At 39.6% G+C, this 20,766-nt stretch overlaps 1 protein-coding gene across 3 annotated transcripts in view; it reads right to left on the bottom strand.

Moving 5' to 3' along the window:
* The window catches only part of dnah7 (dynein, axonemal, heavy chain 7), a 496,694-nt gene that overhangs the window by 264,519 nt on the left and 211,409 nt on the right, over window positions 1-20,766 (bottom strand). For all 3 annotated transcript variants that reach the window (XM_051930473.1, XM_051930475.1, XM_051930474.1), the window contains exon 35: window positions 18,334-18,531. In XM_051930473.1, coding sequence (XP_051786433.1) covers window positions 18,334-18,531 — 198 coding nt within the window. The remainder of the gene's footprint in view (window positions 1-18,333; window positions 18,532-20,766) is intronic.

The raw sequence follows: 20,766 nt of genomic DNA, 5'->3' as shown, positions 1-20,766 counted from the left end.
TGATATGGTTTTGTATATATCAGACCCACAAAATACTGTGCCTACAGTCTTAACAGCACTTACAGAATTTCAAAAGATCTCTGGTCTCAGAATTAATTTGAATAAAAGTGTGCTCTTTCCAGTGAATTCTCAGGCATACAATTTTAGATTGGACACCAAATTTTTAAGTGCCTTTCAGACAGCCTTCGTGTCACAATCCCTCCTAATCCACTAACAGCTGTGTTTGGTGTTCTTCCAGATGGGCTTAAAGTAGAGAAGGACAAACAAACTGTGATTGTCTTCACTACACTATTGGCACGCAGACTTATTTTGCTAAACTGGAAGAATCCTAACTCTCCTCTTTTAAGTCAGTGGATAACTGATGTTTTATATTATTTGAAATTGGAAAAAATCAAATTCTCACTTAGAGGATCTGTGCAGAACTTTTTCAAAACCTGGCAGGATCTAATCAATAATATTTTAGAATAAGCTCTTAAAGCACTGAGAAAGTAGATTCTCTCCCCATTTCTTTTTCTTCTCCATTTATCTGTATCCACCTATTAAACACATCAATATATTTATTTTTACTATTTTTAAGTTTTATTCTGTTGGCCATGCTCTCTTTCTCAGGGGTGGGGGTTGATTTGTTTTTAATCCTATTTTATTTGTAAAAATTGATCTATTTGTATGGATTGATTACAATAAACTCAATAAGATTTATTAAACAAAATAATAAAAAAAAGACACCAAAGACACAGGGAAATCATACAGTTTCCACAATTACAATATCCATCATAACCTGTTATTAATCTATATTTTAAATACCCTAATTGTCTTCATAGCAGATATATTAAGGCATTTCAACACATTAAAGAATAACTTATTCCCAGTATTTTCTGTGGCACTAAAGCTAGGGCCATGTTATTCATTGGATGTGTTTGTACTTTCGCTTTTGAAAATAACTTTCTATTTTGGAAGAAAAAAATAAAAACAAAACAGATAATAATGCTGTGATTACAAACATTTACAGTGATCAGATGCTGCGTTCATGTACTATCAGACAATTCAAAGAAAACAAAGCTATCCAAATTCTCCAAGTAGTGATATGTTCAGGGGTAAACCAAACGAATAAAAGACCATAAGAAAAGTAGAATTGATGTAAAAAAAAAAGTGACACACTAAATCAATCACCAAAGCCTAAACACTATGCCCAAAATCAAAGAAGCAAAGTGAAAGGTGTTAAAATGAAATTCTTATAGAAAGTTTGTTGTAGCTTCCTCTTGGTTTACGGGAAAGACGTAAGTAATTAAGAATATGATATAATACCCAAGGTTAGGAATTGCATGCCACCATCTTAAATAGGCAGGACGCTATGATGCAACAAACCAAGGGACAGAGAGTGGGCAGAAAACATGGCTACGACCATGTGAAAACTGTGTAGAAAAAATACAAAAAGGTATTGCCAGAAAAAACATTAAAAATAGAAATAAACACATGATATAATGAAAACAGTCCAAAAGTTAAACAAACTGCATCCAATGACTCATTTCAATTTGATTAATTTGTGGAATCATGTTCCCTTTTCTGCTTTATTCATGGCTAGCTAACAGGAAAAGGAACAGAAGACAGGACCTCCATGGTAACTAACTATTTAGCTAAACTAGAAATTCTAGCAAAACACGGTTATGCTTAACCATTTATATATTCATTTCTGGAAATAAATATTTAGTAATGTACTGTCACTGCTTCAAAGATATAATTTGCACAAGCCTACATTCAAAAGGATTTGAAATCATATGAAGGAATTTCTGGGTAAAGTCTGAAAGCATGTAGGGTGTATTATGAATAGACCTCTAGTGTTAGGTAAATGTAAACCAGTGAATTAATGAACAGTAATCATGAAAATTTGTGTTGAAGATGCCACCTTGTAACTTTATGCTTGGTTCTTTAATCAGCATTCCCAGTGGGTTCTACTTTTCCAGTTATTTGAAAAATACAAATTACCAGAAGACACATATACATAGCTATTAAGAAAGCCTGCAAAGTAACATTAAACCAGGAAACAGTAAGGTATTTAGAAAAGTAAAATGGTTTACAGACAGTTCCTAATTCCACCTTAGCCCCATGTATATCATATCCATTCTGCTGTTTTTCAGAATACACAGCTGGCTCACCATTGGATACAAAGGACTCTGGAGCAAGCCAGCATTCACCTTGTAGCTATTAAACAATTAATTGAGGTGGTGTTTATTTAAAACCTTACTGCTACCAAGAATATTATCCCATCATAATAGTAAAGCAAGAACAATCACTGTTCCATAATAGTAAGCTTCATAGGCTGATGTAATTCAGAGATAATGCAGTAGAAAATAGCTATATAATGAGGATGGAGTGTTTCTAAGCAAAAGAAATTAGGCTTCATACTTAATCAATGAGGCCAGAATGTGATGTATATTAAGTAGGTACTTCTCCTTAAAATTGTAAAACAATTTTTGTAAGCATGCCATTTAGCTAAAACACACACAAGCCATGCACGAGTTCAATGGCTCAGATTGATTTGTGCCATCAATTTAATTCATGCCAAAGGCAAGTTACACGTGTACACTATCATCAGTTTTTGTTGTGAGCTCATTTATCACTGAGAGACAGCTTTCCTGTATGTGAGACATCATAAATGAATACAGAAAAAATGGCACAATACAGAACACGAGTTTGCTTCATCAGAATTGACACTCACAGCTGCTCAAAGGGATTTAACGCAGTAAGCTATAAGATAAACTAAAAAGGACTGCAAGGTCTCGGTTAATCAGTATGCCAGTTTCATTCAGAATAGCCATGGATGAGATAAACGCTTATTAATGTGGAAATTTTCAATGCTTCTAATGGCTTTGTTTCGCAGTTTTATTTTTTTTTTTTACTCCATTCATATTTTTGAATGCACACTTTCTTAAGCTTGGTTTGAGGAATCTGGAGGCTCTCCCCTCAGCATTAGTTGCAATGGAGGTATGAACTGTCATTCACAAAATGGGCCTATAAGTTGGCACCAATTTGTCTAACATTGCTGTGTTAGAGTGGCACTAGAAAATTGCCAGCATACCCGAGAAAACCTAAGGGAAGAATATGTACAAAACAAAATCTATAAAGTTCTATGCCTTTATGTTTCAATAGAACCATATTCCCTGGTAATAGGTAAAGGTCTAGAAAAGTTTATTAGTACAGCAACAGTTAGAAATAAATACATTCCTTACCTAATATGCCATCACAAATACACATCCTCTATTTTCAAAATCTGCTTTCTTAATTATAGGATCAAGAGCAATCAGAGCCTATTCTGTTAGCATTGAGTATAAGGCAAAAAGTAACCCTGGAGGTGATGCCTGTGCATCACTGTGAACAATCACGGGCACGAACAGATAGGCAGGCCGATCGATAGATAGATAGATAGATAGATAGATAGATAGATAGATAGATAGATAGATAGATAGATAGATAGATAGATAGATAGATAGATACTCTATTAATCCTGAAGAAAATTTAAGTGTTATAGCAGAAGACAAGAATTATCTATAAGTAACAAATAGTAGGCATTTACTAAGTGTAAGAGTGATTAGAATTGCATATCCTTAAAAAGTTACAGGACGTTGGTGATTGGTACAGTATATTGGCACAGTATATTGCACATAGTGTTATTGTCTATTAAAATGTATGCTAGACAGGTTCAGTACACAGTGAACAATACCTCCTTGGCAGAGGGACAATTCATTATAGGTCAGAAACAAGCTCACACAGCACTCCTTGGAGCAATGCAGTTGTCTCAGCATGTTACTGAATGTGTTCCTGCATTTACCCAAAACCCCATGTAGGGGTTTCTGATCTACCACTCTCTCCAGTGAGTTCAGCCTGACTGCAACGACTGAAATAGCTTTTTTAGCCTGTTGGCATCACCTGTAATAATGCCATTTTCCCAGCACATTACTGCACAGGAAAATATACCGAACACTACAGACTGGTAGAAAACATGTAAGAGTGGCCTGCATACACCAAATGACCTCAACCTGCTCAGAAAAATAGGTAGGACTCTGACCCTTATTGTATACAGAATTTGTGTTGGAATTCTAATTAAGCCTTTTGTTCAGATACACCCTAAGGTGCTTACACGTTCCCACCACCTCCACATCTTCACCATCACTAAGAATAGGGGACAGAGTAAGCCTGACCCTCCTCAAGTCTATGATTATTTTTAATGCACCATCATGATTTGGGTAGTTTAAAATTTTCATGCAGTAGAAGTTCCATTATATTTTTTTTTTTTTGCACAGATTCATATTATGGCATTTATTTGTAATCTGGTCTTTGTGTTTAGTTATTGAGAATTATTGTATAGCATTTACATTGCCATATTATTTCTCCTGGGACATCCCCATTTTGCCACAGTGGTCAAGACGTGATACAGTCGCTATGGAGTGCAGTCCAGGAGATTGTGCAATTAACGTCATCAGAGTGCCACTATAAAGATGCATCAACATATAAATTTTGCAAATAACTAAATAAAAAACAATTCAGCATATGTACAGTAGTGCAATTTGCATTTTTCTGGTTCTTGATTTTTGCTTCTGCTTCTTACTTTGATTCTTGGCTTACGAATTTTGAGCAGATGAAAGGCATCATTCCTGATTATGATATCGGCCTTGCTTAAAGTTTTCTCTCCAGGTCACTGTGAGGCACAATAAAGAGCTCTTTAGCAAAACCTTCTCTCTACCAGTTCCTGCACCTTTTTTTTTTTGAAAACTTTATCTCTTACTACTGCCCATCCAATGCTTTTCACCAGCCCAAATCCACAATCAAATGTTCTCTGGCATTACTTCCAGCCAAGATCTGGAATCACTTTTCTTGTCAATGGTGGCCTGCCGCTTAAACAATTCCCTCCAGGTGTCCACACACTTCTTAAAGGGGCAGTTTCTTTGAGGGACAGCATGGTCCCATGTGTGAGCTTTTACACCCTGTTACTTCATCATCCCCTGACTCCCTCTTCAGTAACAGATCTGTAAACCAATGCAGGTTCTGGGTTACCTTTCCTCTAGTGTCCTTAGAAAATATTGCTTTCTCTAATCCTAAACTAGCAATAGAACCTATTTGGGGCACACCTAATACTGGTGTAGCAATTACATTGGCATGACAAATTCTAATGCCATTACTGGGATGTATCTTGCCAAGACTTTAAATGGCTCCAGTCAAGTGACACATTTACTTGACAACAGAGTTATAAACTGCCTCTGGAAGCACAAGAATTGTGCATCAGGAGCTTAATGAAATGGGTTTACATGGCCGAGCTGCTGCACCCAAGCATATCATCACTATGCACAGTGCTGACCATTGGCTAAAGTGGTGTAAAGCAAGCCACCATTGAACTCTGGAGTGTCAATATGTGTTCACTGGAGTGATTAATCAGTTTCTGGTATCTTTACAGTGGAAGAGAATCCAGTGCAGGACAAATGACGTCACTTCCTAGATGAATGCCAGAAGTCTTTCCACTTCTTATCACCAGGGTACTTAATTGATGGCACACATTGAAGCTGGCATTTTCTCATAGACCTACTTTAGTGTAGGACAGACATCCAAAATAAAATATAACTAAACATTGTCACCTGGAAGTGTCACCTTATGCAAATTGCCGCAAGAATAATTTTTTTCTTTATTCATTTCATTAAGACATTACAAGTGGACTCCCCTTCTTTGTTGTCCCCTGGTTTCTTTACAATATATGTATCTAGAATGAACACTACTGTATATACAGCTTGCATGGTTACACACAAGTGTTCAAAGATTATGGTAAAACCATAGCTGCTGAATAAGCATAAGTTACAGATACTGCTTAGACTAAAAGCGTCTACAGCTGCCAGGTCAATGGTGCAACCAAAACTGGGTGGGGAAGGAATTGAGAGAGAGAGAGTCAGAGGATCTGTTAATAATATCTAGAAGATGACAATAGCTTTTTTTATTTGTTTACTTAGTTTTTTTTTATTCATTTCATTTATGGCCTATAAACACTCCACCCATTAATACATTGCATATTTTGGGCTCATCATGTCCTCCCTGTCTCATATTTATTACCAAAAATGCATGGCACTACTGTATATTGTGTGTGTATGTATACAGAGAACTTAACATTAGTAATTGGGTAATCTTGGCCCAGCTGGTAAAGACAAATAATGTGCTCCGTGAAATAAAATTAAAAGATCAATAAATATGCTGTTTTGGGGAGTAATATTTCTGTAGGAAAGTCAATGCAGTTGGAACTAAGTGTATTTTTAATGAGAACTGCTATTTATTTGTCTAATGAGTGCAAATAGGTTTTAGCACTGCTTCCATCATTGAAATTTTGTCTACCATAATGAATATACTGTTTTGTATTTTTTTTATGCTTCACAAGCATAAAATGAATGGAGATTCCCCTTTTGTCTAATTAGAGAAATCATTTTTGTTAGCATAGAAAGGACTTTACAGTGTCATCAAGCGCTACATTCCTTTATCAAAAAAATGCGACACATCTTTTAGAGTGAAAAACACTCAAATGACAGTTGAGTTTGATCCTGATCTTAGATGCATGAAAATATGTTTTAAATTATACCTTCTTCTTTTTCCTTAGTAAGAAATATTTTTATAATCAGAGCTTCTGCATTGTATAATAAACAGGGTATCTTGTCCTGGAACAAAGCAGCAGTGACGACAATTCTGCAATCAAGCTTCATCAAAAAAGCAAAACTTTACTGATACAGAGAAACAAGTGAATATAAGGATGATAAAATGACACAAAGGATAAAGGAAACCAAGATATTCTTTCCTTTCATCACAATCATACAACATTTAGAGCATAATTAATATAAGAGAGATATTCACTGCATTTATGTACAGCTAGAGCTGAACACTACTGCACAGGAAAATGATACCTGGATCAGAATTTCTGAAAGGTAGCTTTCCTCAGCTGCCTTCAGATATATCAAGTGTCAGGTACAACTGCTTTGGGACATCTTCAGCGCATAAAGAAAGTAAGCAGTACCACTCCACACCAAGAGGGAGCATTGTTCCTTTTTCTTCTGCCCTTCTCTTTTCTTTGTTCTCAGAGATTGTCAGGAAGCTGACTGACACCACTTCTTCCACATCCCATGGAGCTCTGCCCATTTTGGGATGTCTGCTACAATAACAGCCAAAGACAGAAAGTGGCCCTTCATTTTTGGACTCACAACTGAGGGAGATGGACCTTCAGAGTGCTATCTCAAGAATTACTGGCAAAATGTGGTGACTGTGACCACTTTTGGCTTAAGTTACATTTTCTTATTTTCTTTATAGTTTTCACTGTATGAAGGGGATTCACTGAGGAAATGTTCCAACTCTTCATCTTTGTTCTGTCTGTTTTTCTTACACAAGTTCTACAAGACATAATGTGTGTAATTATGTTTCAATCAGTCAGATCACACACTTGCGGACAGGAGCTGGAGGCTCTTATAAAGCTGCAGGGTCTACAGAAGTGCCCAGTTTGTGAATTCTGACTACAGACTTCTTGTTGCTACTCTGAAGTTTCAGCTTAGGTCCAGTAGGAAACCAGCTACTTGGAGAATAAGGCCGGACCTGGCCTAACTCTTGCTTCTAATGAGTCTGCATGCAGTTTGTTTGAGGAACTTACAGACTTGGGTGCGACTGCTGATGTAATGTGAGAGGCCCTCCATGCCAAGACCCTGAATGTTGCTGAGGGTTGTGTTGGTGTTACCTGTGTGCCCAGAAAGAGGTGTTTCATCTTGCAGGGCACCCTGGATATCATCGAGAGGAAACACAGCTCATGGCTTGATGGCAACTTTGGTCTGTACCGGGAATTGAGAAGAATGGCTGTGAGGGCTCTGAGGACAGATAAGAAGGTGTTTGTTAGAGGAATCTGTGAGCAAGTGACACACCATCTATGGTGTACTGACCCACGTCCTTCTTACAGAGGAATCGAAGCATTACACACATCTAAATCTGTTCCTTAGTGAGTCATAGTCAGGACAGGTGATGGAACAGTCCCTAGATGACACTGCAATTGTGACCCAAAGGGTTGGCTATTTGGAGCAGTTGTTCAAAGCTGGACCTCTGGCTAGGATGTTGGACATCTCTGGGTCCACGGTTCTTGAGGCTGATGCTCCAAATAGCTGTGAAACACCCAGTCTCACTGAGATTGCACAGGAGGTGAACCAGCTGAATGTAGAAAAGGCTGCAGGGATCTATGGTATCCAGGGTCAACGTCTCCAGGGTGGTGGTAAGGCTGTCCTCCTTGCATTGCAAGCAATCTTTGCTTCCATTTGGAAGATAGGGATCATCCCAACTGACTGGAAAATGGGACAAGTCGTTCCTATCTGGAAAAGGATGGGTGAGAGCCTGGATTATGCGCAACTACAGTGGAATAACCCTGCTCTCTGTGCTGTGTAAGGTCCTTGCTAGGGTCATCCTCAATAGGATCCATGATCACTTGCTCACCTAACAGCGACTCGAGCAGTCTGATTTTACATCTAAGAAGTCTACCATCGACTGCATCCTGGCAATGATGGTTTTCATGGAGCGCAAACACGAATATCGACAGAGTTTGTTTGCAGCCTTTGTCGATTTTCATAAAGCGTTCAACTCAGTTGATTGAACTGCTCTGTGGGACATCCAGAAACTTCATGGGATCCCACTGAAGTTGCTGGATATCATGGCCAGCCTGTACACTGGTACTGTGAGTGCTGTGCAGAGTGCAGGCAGAACTTCTGTGTTTTTCCCACTTGATTCTGGGGTTCATCAGGGGTATTTTATTACTCTGTTCAATGCTTGCATGGACTGACTGTTCAACAGGATTGTAGGGTCCACTGGCTGTGGGGCATCTGCTGGTGAAGAAAGATTCACTGTTCTCGACTTTGCCAACAATTCTGTGATCTTCCTGGAGTCAATGGAGGCTCTGATTGGGGGAGCAAGGAGTCTGAGTGTTTGGACTTGTGAGTGTCCTGGATAAAAACCAAGATCCAGGCCTTTAATGACCTCTTGGGCACAGGCATCAGCAGTATGTCTGTCTATGGAAATAATATCGATCTTGTCAAGAGGTTTGCTTACCTTGGCAGCGACATTCATGTCTCTAATGGGAGAGCATGGGGGGTGGGTTGTTGGGTTTATGAGGTCGCTGGAAAGAGGTGTGTGGCACTCTTGATATCTTTGCAAAAGGACAAAGTCTTTAGAGTTCTGGTGCTTCCCGTTTTGCTATATGTATATGGTTGCAAGACATGGATGCTATCCAGCGACCTGAGACGAAGACTGGACTCCTTTGGTACTGTGTCTCTTCAGAGAATCCTTGGGTACCGCTGGTTTGACGTTGTGCCCAATGATCGGTTGCTCATGGAGTCTCGAATGAGGCACACTACCTGCATTGTGAGAGAGTGTCAGTTACGGCACTACGGTCATGTGGCACAATCCCCCAAGGGAGATCTGGCTCGCAAGATCCTCTTTGTTGAGGACCTGAGTAGTTGGACCAGGCTAAAGGGATGCCCACGTAACACCTGGCTGCGGCAGATAAGATTGTCATTTCCAGGGGCTGCATATGTCTGCATGAGGGGTTGGCAACCAGGATCCCAAGCTGTTTTGTTCTGTGGTGGGTGCAGCAACACACTGTACCAGTGCCTGATCCCCAACCTGACCTGAGTCTAATATTCAGGATCTTGAAATTCCTTGAAATTATAAATGTGTTTTGAGACCTTGGGTCATACTCCAGCCTCCATAGTGTGTGCATGTCATCCAGGGCTCATTATGGGATTTTCTCTGAGTATTCTGGTTTTACTCAAACATCCCAAAGATATATGTGTTAGGTGAGGGTGGGATTTAAAACTGATGCAGTTTCAGTGATTGTGGATTTGCATGTGAGTGTGTTTGAGTGTGGTTTGTGATGGACTGTTTCTCTATCCCTTTTTGCTTCCTGTTTTTTGCTCAATGCTGCCAAGTTAGTCTAAGGTCCATATGACCAAGCATTGTGATGCTTGTTCTTTGTACATAAAAATGAACTCAAAGTTATTTTTGTTTATTGTTATTCTTTACTTTGAAATTTATGTTACATTTTTGACATCATTGTGAGAACATTTGCTTTGTTTTTCCATTCATTATTGCCAATTTAGAATCATTTTGATGACTGCAACCATGTTGTTTATGGTTGGTAGGTCCATTGCTGATCATATGATTTTACGTCGATGTGTGCTACTGTGATGAGACGTGTAAGTGGTCCATAGTGATGTGTGGTTTTAAATAAAAATGGCTCAGGCTCCACAAGTGTGTGTGTGTGTGTGTGTTTGTGTGGCCCCAAGATGTTTAATTGGGAGACTGAGTCTGATCTCGCTTGCACATGAGGAAGCGGGTGGTTCCAATTTCCTCATTGACTCTCTGTGGGTTGTACAGTAATTAGGACACTGTGCCTACACAGGTACAAAACAGAGCCTGAGCAGGACAAGAGGAGGACCGAAAAAATAAACAGTTAAGTTAATCAAGGACAGCTGATAAAGAAAATGAGAGGCCAAAAATTGGCTTAGGTGGCAATGCCGGAGCAGAAGGAAGGTGGTGAAACCCCATGAAGAAGTAGAGTGAGAGGCACTCCACAGGTGTACAGGTCACTCCTCCTGAATATTAGAGAGCCGGAGCGATCATGAGCTCCTAGAGATCCCATAGTTGACAACAGACACGACAGGAAGACAGAAAAATGCTCAGCATATCTCGGTGGGCACTAATGAAAGATTGCTACAATGGGGTGTTGGATAGTAACCTCTTTAGCTGGAGTGTCCGCCCCTCTGTGTATGCCTAGAAAACGAATAAGCACCTAGGAGCAAGGTTAGGTGGTAGTGAGAGAGAAAAGAGAGGCACTGAAATTGGAGAAAGGCCAGTTCTAATGAATTTTGTCCTTGGGTTTTTATTACTTTTATTTATTGAATCTTTAACTTTTTAACTTCCTCATGGAGCACATTATCATGGATTATTTATTTATTAGAAGACTGCACTGCACTGTTTTGGCAAACTGTTTGTTTTTAATAAAAGCACTCTGGCATTTTGCACATACTCTTCTATGTGTCTTCATGTTACTGGCTCATCTCAGTTCATGACTATCAACGGTCCCGGGTTCAAGGTTTAGGGCAGCTACAACCAACCTGGACCATCACAGCTAATTCATTGGTCCTCCAGTACTTAAGATGGTGTTGCGGTATAACTGATTTCCAAGTTAAATCTCTCTCAAGATAAACTCTGAACCTCACAGTTTACTTAGGAAAAAGGTTTATTACAAAAGTTCTTGACTTTGGACCTCCACATTGATTTAAAATTTTGAATGTTGACTATTGATCTTGTTTTTGTAGTTCAAGTATTCTCACCTCTAGTCTGCAATTTGACTTCAATTTTGTCTTTTCTTTATTAGGTTTTTCATCTCCTGGTCATTAAATCATTGCCTTTGTTAGCTCAGGTCTCATTTTTTTTCAAGACACAGAAGACTATAGAGGCATGGATAATGGATAAGTGGGTATTGCTGTAAATTTACTAGATGTCACAAAGAATCTAAAATACGATGGAAAAAAATGATATAATTTATACATATACATGTTTGTGAAACATATATTGATCAATACTGTCACGATAAACTTGTACAGTGCATCCAGTAGAGTTGCCACAACACTGCTATGATACAGGAAAATGAGAATTTCCAGTGTTTATGGTATAACTCTTGTAATGCACTTAAAATTGCTATCAAAATCTATTTTCAATACTAGCCACCCCATTTCTAGCCATGGGGAACTTTAGCCAGATAACATCAGAATGTGCTGTCACTCATTTCAAATAAAAACAGCTCTATCAGATACAAAACTTTTAAAGATGACCTCATATTGTCACTAGGAAGCCAAAGATCATTCCACATTCATATAAACCTCTTATATTTAAATAGTCAATATAGTACCTGTCACAATTACCATCAAACTAAAAGACTTAACAACTCAAGTGATGACAGTGTTGTGCTTCAGATGCAAAACATATATTGCAAAAAGAGTGACGGACATTATAAAGAAACACATTTAAAAATAAACCACCATGAGGTGAAGGAAATCAGGGAGAGTGACAAGCACGGAAACTGGAAAAACACCGTCAATGGGCTCACCAATGCGGTATAAAAGCATAAAAGATTATTTGGGAGAATAGCTGGTGATTTTTTATTAAAAAGCAGCCTTAGTCAGAAATAAGAAGTGGAGAACATTAAACTAACAAAGAAGTGACAATAAAATCAACTAAAGATTGTAGCCCTACTGACTCTTCTTAACCCTTAAACTGCCACATACTTGAGGGTTAATGCACCCATAGACGCCAAATACTTTTTTTGCTGCACTTTTTAAGTAAACATCACAATTCACAAAGAAAATGTGAAATTTTAATGGAACACATATTTTGTTTCATGAAAAGAGCATCACAATTACTGCAACACTGATCATTTTACACACTGCCAATGAACTGTAAAAACTATTATAAAAACTATAACAACAATCTATTACTTAGTGTACAAAGTGCAAATGACGCCATTGATGAAATTCAGTAAATCACCGAGCCAACTGCAGTTGAACTGGCTGCACACAAGCACACAGAGGTAAGCGTCGATGCTTGTAGGCTAGTCTAGTGCAGCAGCTGAATCCCAGGGACAGTGATGCTGCAGTTCTGCTGCAGTGGTCATGAGCTGGCTGCTCAACAAATGTACAGCACTAACTGATCAGCTCCGGCGTGCTGGCAAATTGCTCTAGGAAGCGACTATAGCTGGTTGTGGCGTTCAATGAATGTACCTTGCCAAATACACTCGGCTTCTGCATGCTGGCAAATTGCACTGAGACACAACTATAGCCGGTTGCAGCATTCAATAAATATACATCGCTGAATATACTCGGCTCCTACGTGCTTCCAAACTGCACTGAAAACCAACTTTCGCTGGTTGCGGCGTTTGCTAAATATACTTGGCCTCGGCGTGCTGGCAAATTGCATTGGGAACTGACTATAGCCGGTTCTGGCGGTTTAGAGGTTAACCACATGTTCCCCAGACTGTACAGTGTGGTAACTTTCTTAGTCTTTTGCCCCTCTAAATATCACAGAAGCACTCACTCTGACCTCCTATCCCTGTCTTTCTCCAACTTTTTTCTCTTCCTCCCACCAATGAACCTTCACCCATTTGATCTTCCACCTCTAGGCTCACTGATGTATTGATAGGGAATCAAATTTAAACTCTACTTCCAGGTCAAGAGCAGTTCTAAAAAGTGCAATCTGGATGCCCAAAGGCCACTACTCCTCTGAGTTATCTTCTGCTCCTATAAGTTCAGGCCTTTGTGAAATTTTGTGGTTGTTCTGCAGTCTTAAAGAGATCACAGGATCACAAGACACTCTGGTGTCCCACCGGAACACTACGGCCTTATTATCTCCGATAGAGGGTGAAGACTCTAGACATGTGATGTACCTTCTGCCTTCTGAAAGTAGCCAGGTTTTGTGTCCTTTTAATAGACTTCCTTTTGGAGCCCCACCTTTCCAAATGCCATGAGCATGAATGGAGAAGGTTTCTGTTCATCTGCACACAATTCAATAGGATAAAGTGAAATATCTCTAAGCTGACTTATGGGCACCAGTATGAATATTCACAAAAGCTTCAAGGGCCGTTAGAGTTGGAACTGTTCAGCTGATTGCTATGGGTTTTCCTCAGCTGTCAATTACTGGAATTGTCTACTATATTCAGTAAAAACCTGCATACTCTCTATCCTAGCAGTCATATTCTTTCTTTATGAGAGAGCGGAGGGACATTGGGAGAATGGTCATCTGTCATGAGAGTACAAGATTAGGGTGTGAGCACAGCCTGCAAGTTACAAGTAAATGTAAGCATAACATGGGGCATCATCAGCAACAAGGCAGGAGTTATGGTAACAGTTTAGACTGTTATATTGTTTATTTGAATGTTTTTGTTATTTTTGTATTTTTTTTTTATGTTACTGTGAATTTTTTTGTTAATTTATTATTATTATTAACTATTGTACTGTATTATTTAAATGTTCAGTCTTTTTATATGTACTATGGGTGGAACCACAAGAAATGGGACCAACATGAATCACACCTGAGGGACCATCCAGCACCTTTATATTCTGGTGGGGAAGAGTGCTTCCCTCAAATTGTCATTGAGAGTTGTTTGGAGTTTATTGTAAGTAGAACTTTTGTTCTGTTATCTGTAGTTATTGAGTTTTTTGCTCTTTTTATTGAGTTTCTGTTTTGGATCGTGAATCAGGACTTCACATTCACAACGCTTTGGATTGCCTTTTTAGACAAATCCTTTTTTGGATCTTTTGCAAATCTTCATTTTTAAAAAGATTAAACTTTGTCTTTACAAAGTCAAAATCAATGTAAACTTTATGTCCTCTCCACTTTATATAAGTATACAGAGACACCAGATAACTAAGCTTAGGGCTCACAGTGTATACAGTGGTGTGAAAAACTATTTGCCCCCTTCCTGATTTCTTATTCTTTTGCATGTTTGTCACACAAAATGTTTCTGATCATCAAACACATTTAACCATTAGTCAAATATAACACAAGTAAACACAAAATGCAGTTTGTAAATGGTGGTTTTTATTATTTAGGGGGGAAAAAAAAATCCAAACCTACATGGCCCTGTGTGAAAAAGTAATTGCCCCCTGAACCTAATAACTGGTTGGGCCACCCTTAGCAGCAATAACTGCAATCAAGCGTTTGCGATAACTTGCAATGAGTCTTTTACAGCGCTCTGGAGGAATTTTGGCCCACTCATCTTTGCAAAATTGTTGTAATTCAGCTTTATTTGAGGGTTTTCTAGCATGAACCGCCTTTTTAAGGCCATGCCATAGCATCTCAATTGGATTCAGGTCAGGACTTTGACTAGGCCACTCCAAAGTCTTCATTTTGTTTTTCTTCAGCCATTCAGAGGTGGATTTGCTGGTGTGTTTTGGGTCATTGTCCTGTTGCAGCACCCAAGATGGCTTCAGCTTGAGTTGACGAACAGATGGCCGGACATTCTCCTTCAGGATTTTTTGGTAGACAGTAGAATTCATGGTTCCATCTATCACAGCAAGCCTTCCAGGTCCTGAAGCAGCAAAACAACCCCAGACCATCACACTACCACCACCACATTTTACTGTTGGTATGATGTTCTTTTTCTGAAATGCTGTGTTCCTTTTACGCCAGATGTAACGGGACATTTGCCTTCCAAAAAGTTCAACTTTTGACTCATCAGTCCACAAGGTATTTTCCCAAAAGTCTTGGCAATCATTGAGATGTTTCTTAGCAAAATTGAGACGAGCCCTAATGTTCTTTTTGCTTAACAGTGGTTTGCGTCTTGGAAATCTGCCATGCAGGCCGTTTTTGCCCAGTCTCTTTCTTATGGTGGAGTCGTGAACACTGACCTTAATTGAGGCAAGTGAGGCCTGCAGGTCTTTAGACGTTGTCCTGGTGTCTTTTGTGACCTCTCTGATGAGTCGTCTCTGCGCTCTTGGGGTAATTTTGGTCGGCCAGCCACTCCTGGGTAGGTTCACCACTGTTCCATGTTTTTGCCATTTGTGAATAATGGCTCTCACTGTGGTTCGCTGGAGTCCCAAAGCTTTAGAAATGGCTTTATAACCTTTACCAGACTGATAGATCTCAATTACTTCTGTTCTCATTTGTTCCTGAATTTCTTTGGATCTTGGCATGATGTCTAGCTTTTGAGGTGCTTTTGGTCTACTTCTCTGTGTCAGGCAGCTCCTATTTAAGTGATTTCTTGATTGAAACAGGTGTGGCAGTAATCAGGCCTGGGGGTGGCTACGGAAATTGAACTCAGGTGTGATACACCACAGTTAGGTTATTTTTTAACAAGGGGGCAATTACTTTTTCACACAGGGCCATGTAGGTTTGGATTTTTTTTCTCCCTAAATAATAAACACCATCATTTAAAAACTGCATTTTGTGTTTACTTGTGTTATATTTGACTAATGGTTAAATGTGTTTGATGATCAGAAACATTTTGTGTGACAAACATGCAAAAGAATAAGAAATCAGGAAGGGGGCAAATAGTTTTTCACACCACTGTATATAGTCCAAAGAAAAGACAAGACTGTGTGAAGAAACAGACAAAACCATGCAACACACTTACTATTTAAATAGGCAACATGCCAACGCAATTAACTGTCATAATTACACAGAAACCCATTTAATGCATATTCCACAGATCAAGGCAGTGACTGATCTTATGACCTAATAGAGAAAGTGACTTGCACAAAGAGAGAGATTGTGGTCTAAAATGTTAGAGAAGGGTGGAATATGATGTGATGAGGAGTCTGAAACTCTGAGCAAATAAGATACCACATAATCTGACAGATCTGGCTCTGATGCTATAGTATCTTTTTCTAAATGGAAAAGAATGAAGATTTCATGGGAGGGGAGAGAGGGCTAAAGCACAATGCAGCAGGCCTTACAGACAGAGTGTTTTCATCCAGAGAAGAGACAGACATTCCAATAATATTCTCTGCAGACCTAATTATTTTCTGTAGCCTCTTGTAGTCCGCTATCTTGCAGTTTTCATACCAGACTGTAAGACAGTTGGTTAGAACACTTTTAATGGGCCACTGTAAAATGTTGTGAGAATGGGATAGGTTTTAAGCCAGAGGTTTATGGTCACCCTCTTCTTTGTATGGTATGTTTGTAGTGTTTTTTTTTTTCTGAACTTTCAAAGACAGTTTCTCATTTTGGGACCTACTTAGGCCAAAGCCTGCAGGTAGAAGTTGGAGGGCTGGCTGACTTGGGGTGGGCCTCTTCTGGGCAGGATGGTAAAGGCCCCGGGCTACTTTGTGATTCTTTTTAGAGTTCTCACACCCATTTTGCCATATCTGAGACTCCTTTTCACATCAGTGGAGTGTGACTCATTTGTCTCTTAAATGATCTGCTGCTAGGCACCACAGAACACCAACAAAGGTTTTGTGGCTTGACAGGTCAGAGCTGTTTTGGTGGAATGAGGGGGACCTTCACAATATTAGGAAGGTGGTTTTACTGTTGAGGCTGATCGGTATATACAATCCACAATTGAATTATTAAAATGAATTAACTTGCATATCTTTGGGATGCGGGAGGACTACTTGGAGAAACCTCCTACATCAACACACTGGGAATATGCAAACACCATACTGATAACCATGAGGTGTGGGGTTAAGATCCAGGACAGTGGATCTATAAGGCAGCAGAGTTAGCCACTGTGTCATAGCATCACAATGTATGCTGGGTGTGAAGATCTATATTTTGAGTATTGCCTTTTATAATGAACACCATTGGAAATATCTTAACACACAGAATGCTTGAACTGTTTCCAAAACTGCAAGCATTGCCATTGTGATAGATAGATAGATAGATAGATAGATAGATAGATAGATAGATAGATAGATAGATAGATAGATAGATAGATAGATAGATAGATAGATAGATAGATAGATAGATAGATAGATAGATAGATAGATAGATAGATAGATAGATAGATAGATAGAATACACACTGGACTGACTAAAAAGAAAGAAAACTTCTAAGTTGGCTAAAGATAAGAAGAGTAGTCACAGTGAGGTGTATAACTGAGCCAACAACCTCAAAGTCCAGTGAGGCATATTCAGTATTTTTTATCACTAGACCATGCTGCCCTTAAGAGTAAATGAACTCAATACAGCAACATTGTAAATAGAATTAAATACCTTTAAAGAAATTGTACAAAACAATTCTGCATACCTATAAAGTGTGACTGATACAGGTTACCACAGTCAGTTGAAGCAGCATTTTTATGCTTAAACAGTCCAATTGTAGTCATCAAGCCACACTGCCTGCTTGAAAAAGGCAAAGAGTGGCAAAAAAGGTAAAGGGCCATGGACATCTAAGACTCTTTGTATAGAATATGTAATATGTTGCTTCTTAAATGTTACACTCAGGTCCAAAGAGGGTTCAAATCAACCTGTACAAGCTGTAGGACATTTGTAGAGGTACAGTACCAACCAGGACTCAAATTAGGTCCCTATCACCACTCCCTTACACTACAGAAATGGCAAATGTAGTTTGTAATATGCCCTTTTTCAGCTTTAGATTATTTTAATTAAAATACAAAACACCAATAAGGGTATCCAGGCATAAGCACTGATTACAACATGAACTGAAAAACTGAAAAGAACCTTTAAATGCAAAACTGTTATTTGGTAAGGGCTACCATTAAAGTTTAGACTGACAGGCCACTTTTTACAAGACCAAGGACATCGGTTAGTATTGCAATGAAGAAAAACTTACAATAATATAAACGCTCTTGCCAGTTCCTGTAGGCCCAACAAACACAGTCGGCTTCTGATGTGTTATTAAGAGTTCCATCAGTGCAGTGTACCGGACTGTATCCAGGGTAGGTACGATGATTTCATTAAACTGCACATCCCGTGGGATAGGAAGAGCTGATTTAAGCTCCTCAGTCCATAGCTCCCATCTTCCAGCTCCCTGCAATGAAAGACAAAGTATATAATTAGGTTATCAAGGGAGAAAAAAAAGCCTGCAGAGAGCTGCTGTGTTCCCAAGGCTATCACTTGCAGGCAGTTAAGTTGAAAATAATTGCTCCAGACAAAAAGGCCACCAAACATAAAAGAAGTCCAGTGTCTGAGTTCAGCCTATTTATTCTGTAATAGTGAATAAAAGGAAATCAAAGAATACCAAAAATCATACACAAATTAAAAGGTAGTTTAAAAAAAGGGAGAAAAATTTGCACAAATGAAAAGGCATTCATAATTTCATACTAAAGTTGATCAATCAATCAATAATTACGGGACCATTTAAATTCAGTTCAGTGTTGTAGATAGACTGAGGCTATCTTGGAAACAGGGCAGCAGTCAGTCTGAGGGCATATTCAAACTCACAATGGGCTACTTTTAATCCTGCCATTTCCTGCATCTGCCTTTTTGTCAGAGTGCCATTGGGTCCTCAACCTAGGTTTGTCTGGCCTGGAAAACCCTGGTCAGAACAACAGTTAATCTCAAAAAACTCAAACACATGCAAGCACACCAAAGTATCATTGTAACCAGCAACCTTTTTCTACTGCCTACAGCATCATTCAATGCATATGGCACATGGTGTCCCCGTTGTATCTCCTTTACCCTTCCATCTTTTTTCTGTCTTTCTAGTTCTTTTTCTCCTTTCAGAAACCATGTCTCAGTCCTTTTCTCCCTGCTACATAAGATTTCCTTTAAACCTTTACCCCTCATCTCTCAGTGGCCCCAGGACCTCACATTATTCTCTCTTACTTGTTGGAATGCAGTTTTTAAAATGGCAAATTCTCATCAAGAAACCCCAATCATCAGTTTACTCAATTTAAGGTTGTTCATTTACTTCTTGTAATCTGCATTTGATGGGCTTTGGCTCCGATTCCCTCTGTCATTTATACCCCTGTGATGACCCAGGTACATTCATGCATATGTATTGGTTTTGTCCAGTCTCTAATCTCTTGTTCACTCTCTTCAATGCTATCAGTTCCTGTTCCTATATTGCCACATAGTTTTGTATTATTAGATCTTTCAGGCCTTGCCCTATCAGTGCACCAGCAAAAATTCTTATGTCTAGGTGGAGTTCCCCTAATCTAATTAATCTCACTGAAGAACTTTCTGTCCTCTGTCACACACACATGCGCATGGGAGGCAGCTAAAGGGTCTAAATGAGAGTAATTCCATGCCAGACCAGGCGGTGATAGAGTGCACTGACCTTTTTCTCACTTTCCTGCAGATCGTTCATGGAAAATTCTGCCTGGCCCTAATGACGTCACTTCCGGTTCCAGACCCTTGGATGACTTCACTTCTGGTGAAAAACCCATGACCAACTAGACTTCCTGTTCCGAATCTTTAGATGACATCACATCCAGGTCCGAACCTATGGAAGAGGACCCTTCCGCTTCCGCCCTTGATGACTTCACTTCCTTCTCTGGCCTTTAAAGCAGTCATATTTGACTAACCTAACCAGTTCTGTTTTGGACTCTGTTCTGAGCACATCAGTTCTAACAATTTACCCATTTCATGCCAGCAAAGCAGCGGGTCCAGATGAAGCATCGCCACGACTGCTGAAGGTCTGTGCGCTGGAGCTGGGGAGTCCTCTACTGCGCATCTTCAACCTGAGCCTGGAACAGCAGAGAGTCCCGAGGCTTTGGAAAACACCTTGTATCACCCCAGTCCCAAAGGTATCACGTCCTAGTGAGCTGAACGACTTCTGGCCTGTCGCTCTGACGTCACATGTGATGAAGACCATGGAGCAGCTGCTGCTTCACCACCTGAGGCCACAGGTACACCATGCCATCGACCCTCTGCAGTTTGCATACCAAGAGAAGGTGGGAGCAGAGGATGCCATCATCTATATGCTACACCGATCACTCTCCCACTTGGACAGAGGCAGTGGTGCTGTAAGAATTATGTTTCTATACTTCTCTAGCGCCTTCAACACAATCCAACCTCTGCTCCTTAGGGTCAAACTGACAGAGATGGGAGTAGATTCATACCTAGAGGCATGGATCGTGGACTATCTTACAAACAGACCTCAGTATGTGTGTCTCGGGAACTGCAGGTCTGACATTATGGTCAGCAACATAGGAGCGCCGCAAGGGACTGTACTTTCTCTGGTCCTGTTCAGCCTATATACATCGGACTTCCAGATTTACAGCTGTGCCATACTCTTTCTATCTCTTAACGGTTGATTTAA

This window comes from Erpetoichthys calabaricus, chromosome 8, assembly GCF_900747795.2.
Source record: "Erpetoichthys calabaricus chromosome 8, fErpCal1.3, whole genome shotgun sequence".
In the NCBI taxonomy this organism is placed as follows: domain Eukaryota; kingdom Metazoa; phylum Chordata; class Cladistia; order Polypteriformes; family Polypteridae; genus Erpetoichthys; species Erpetoichthys calabaricus.
Note: the sequence above shows the minus strand (reverse complement) of the source record. Positions and strands in the feature narration are given on the sequence as shown.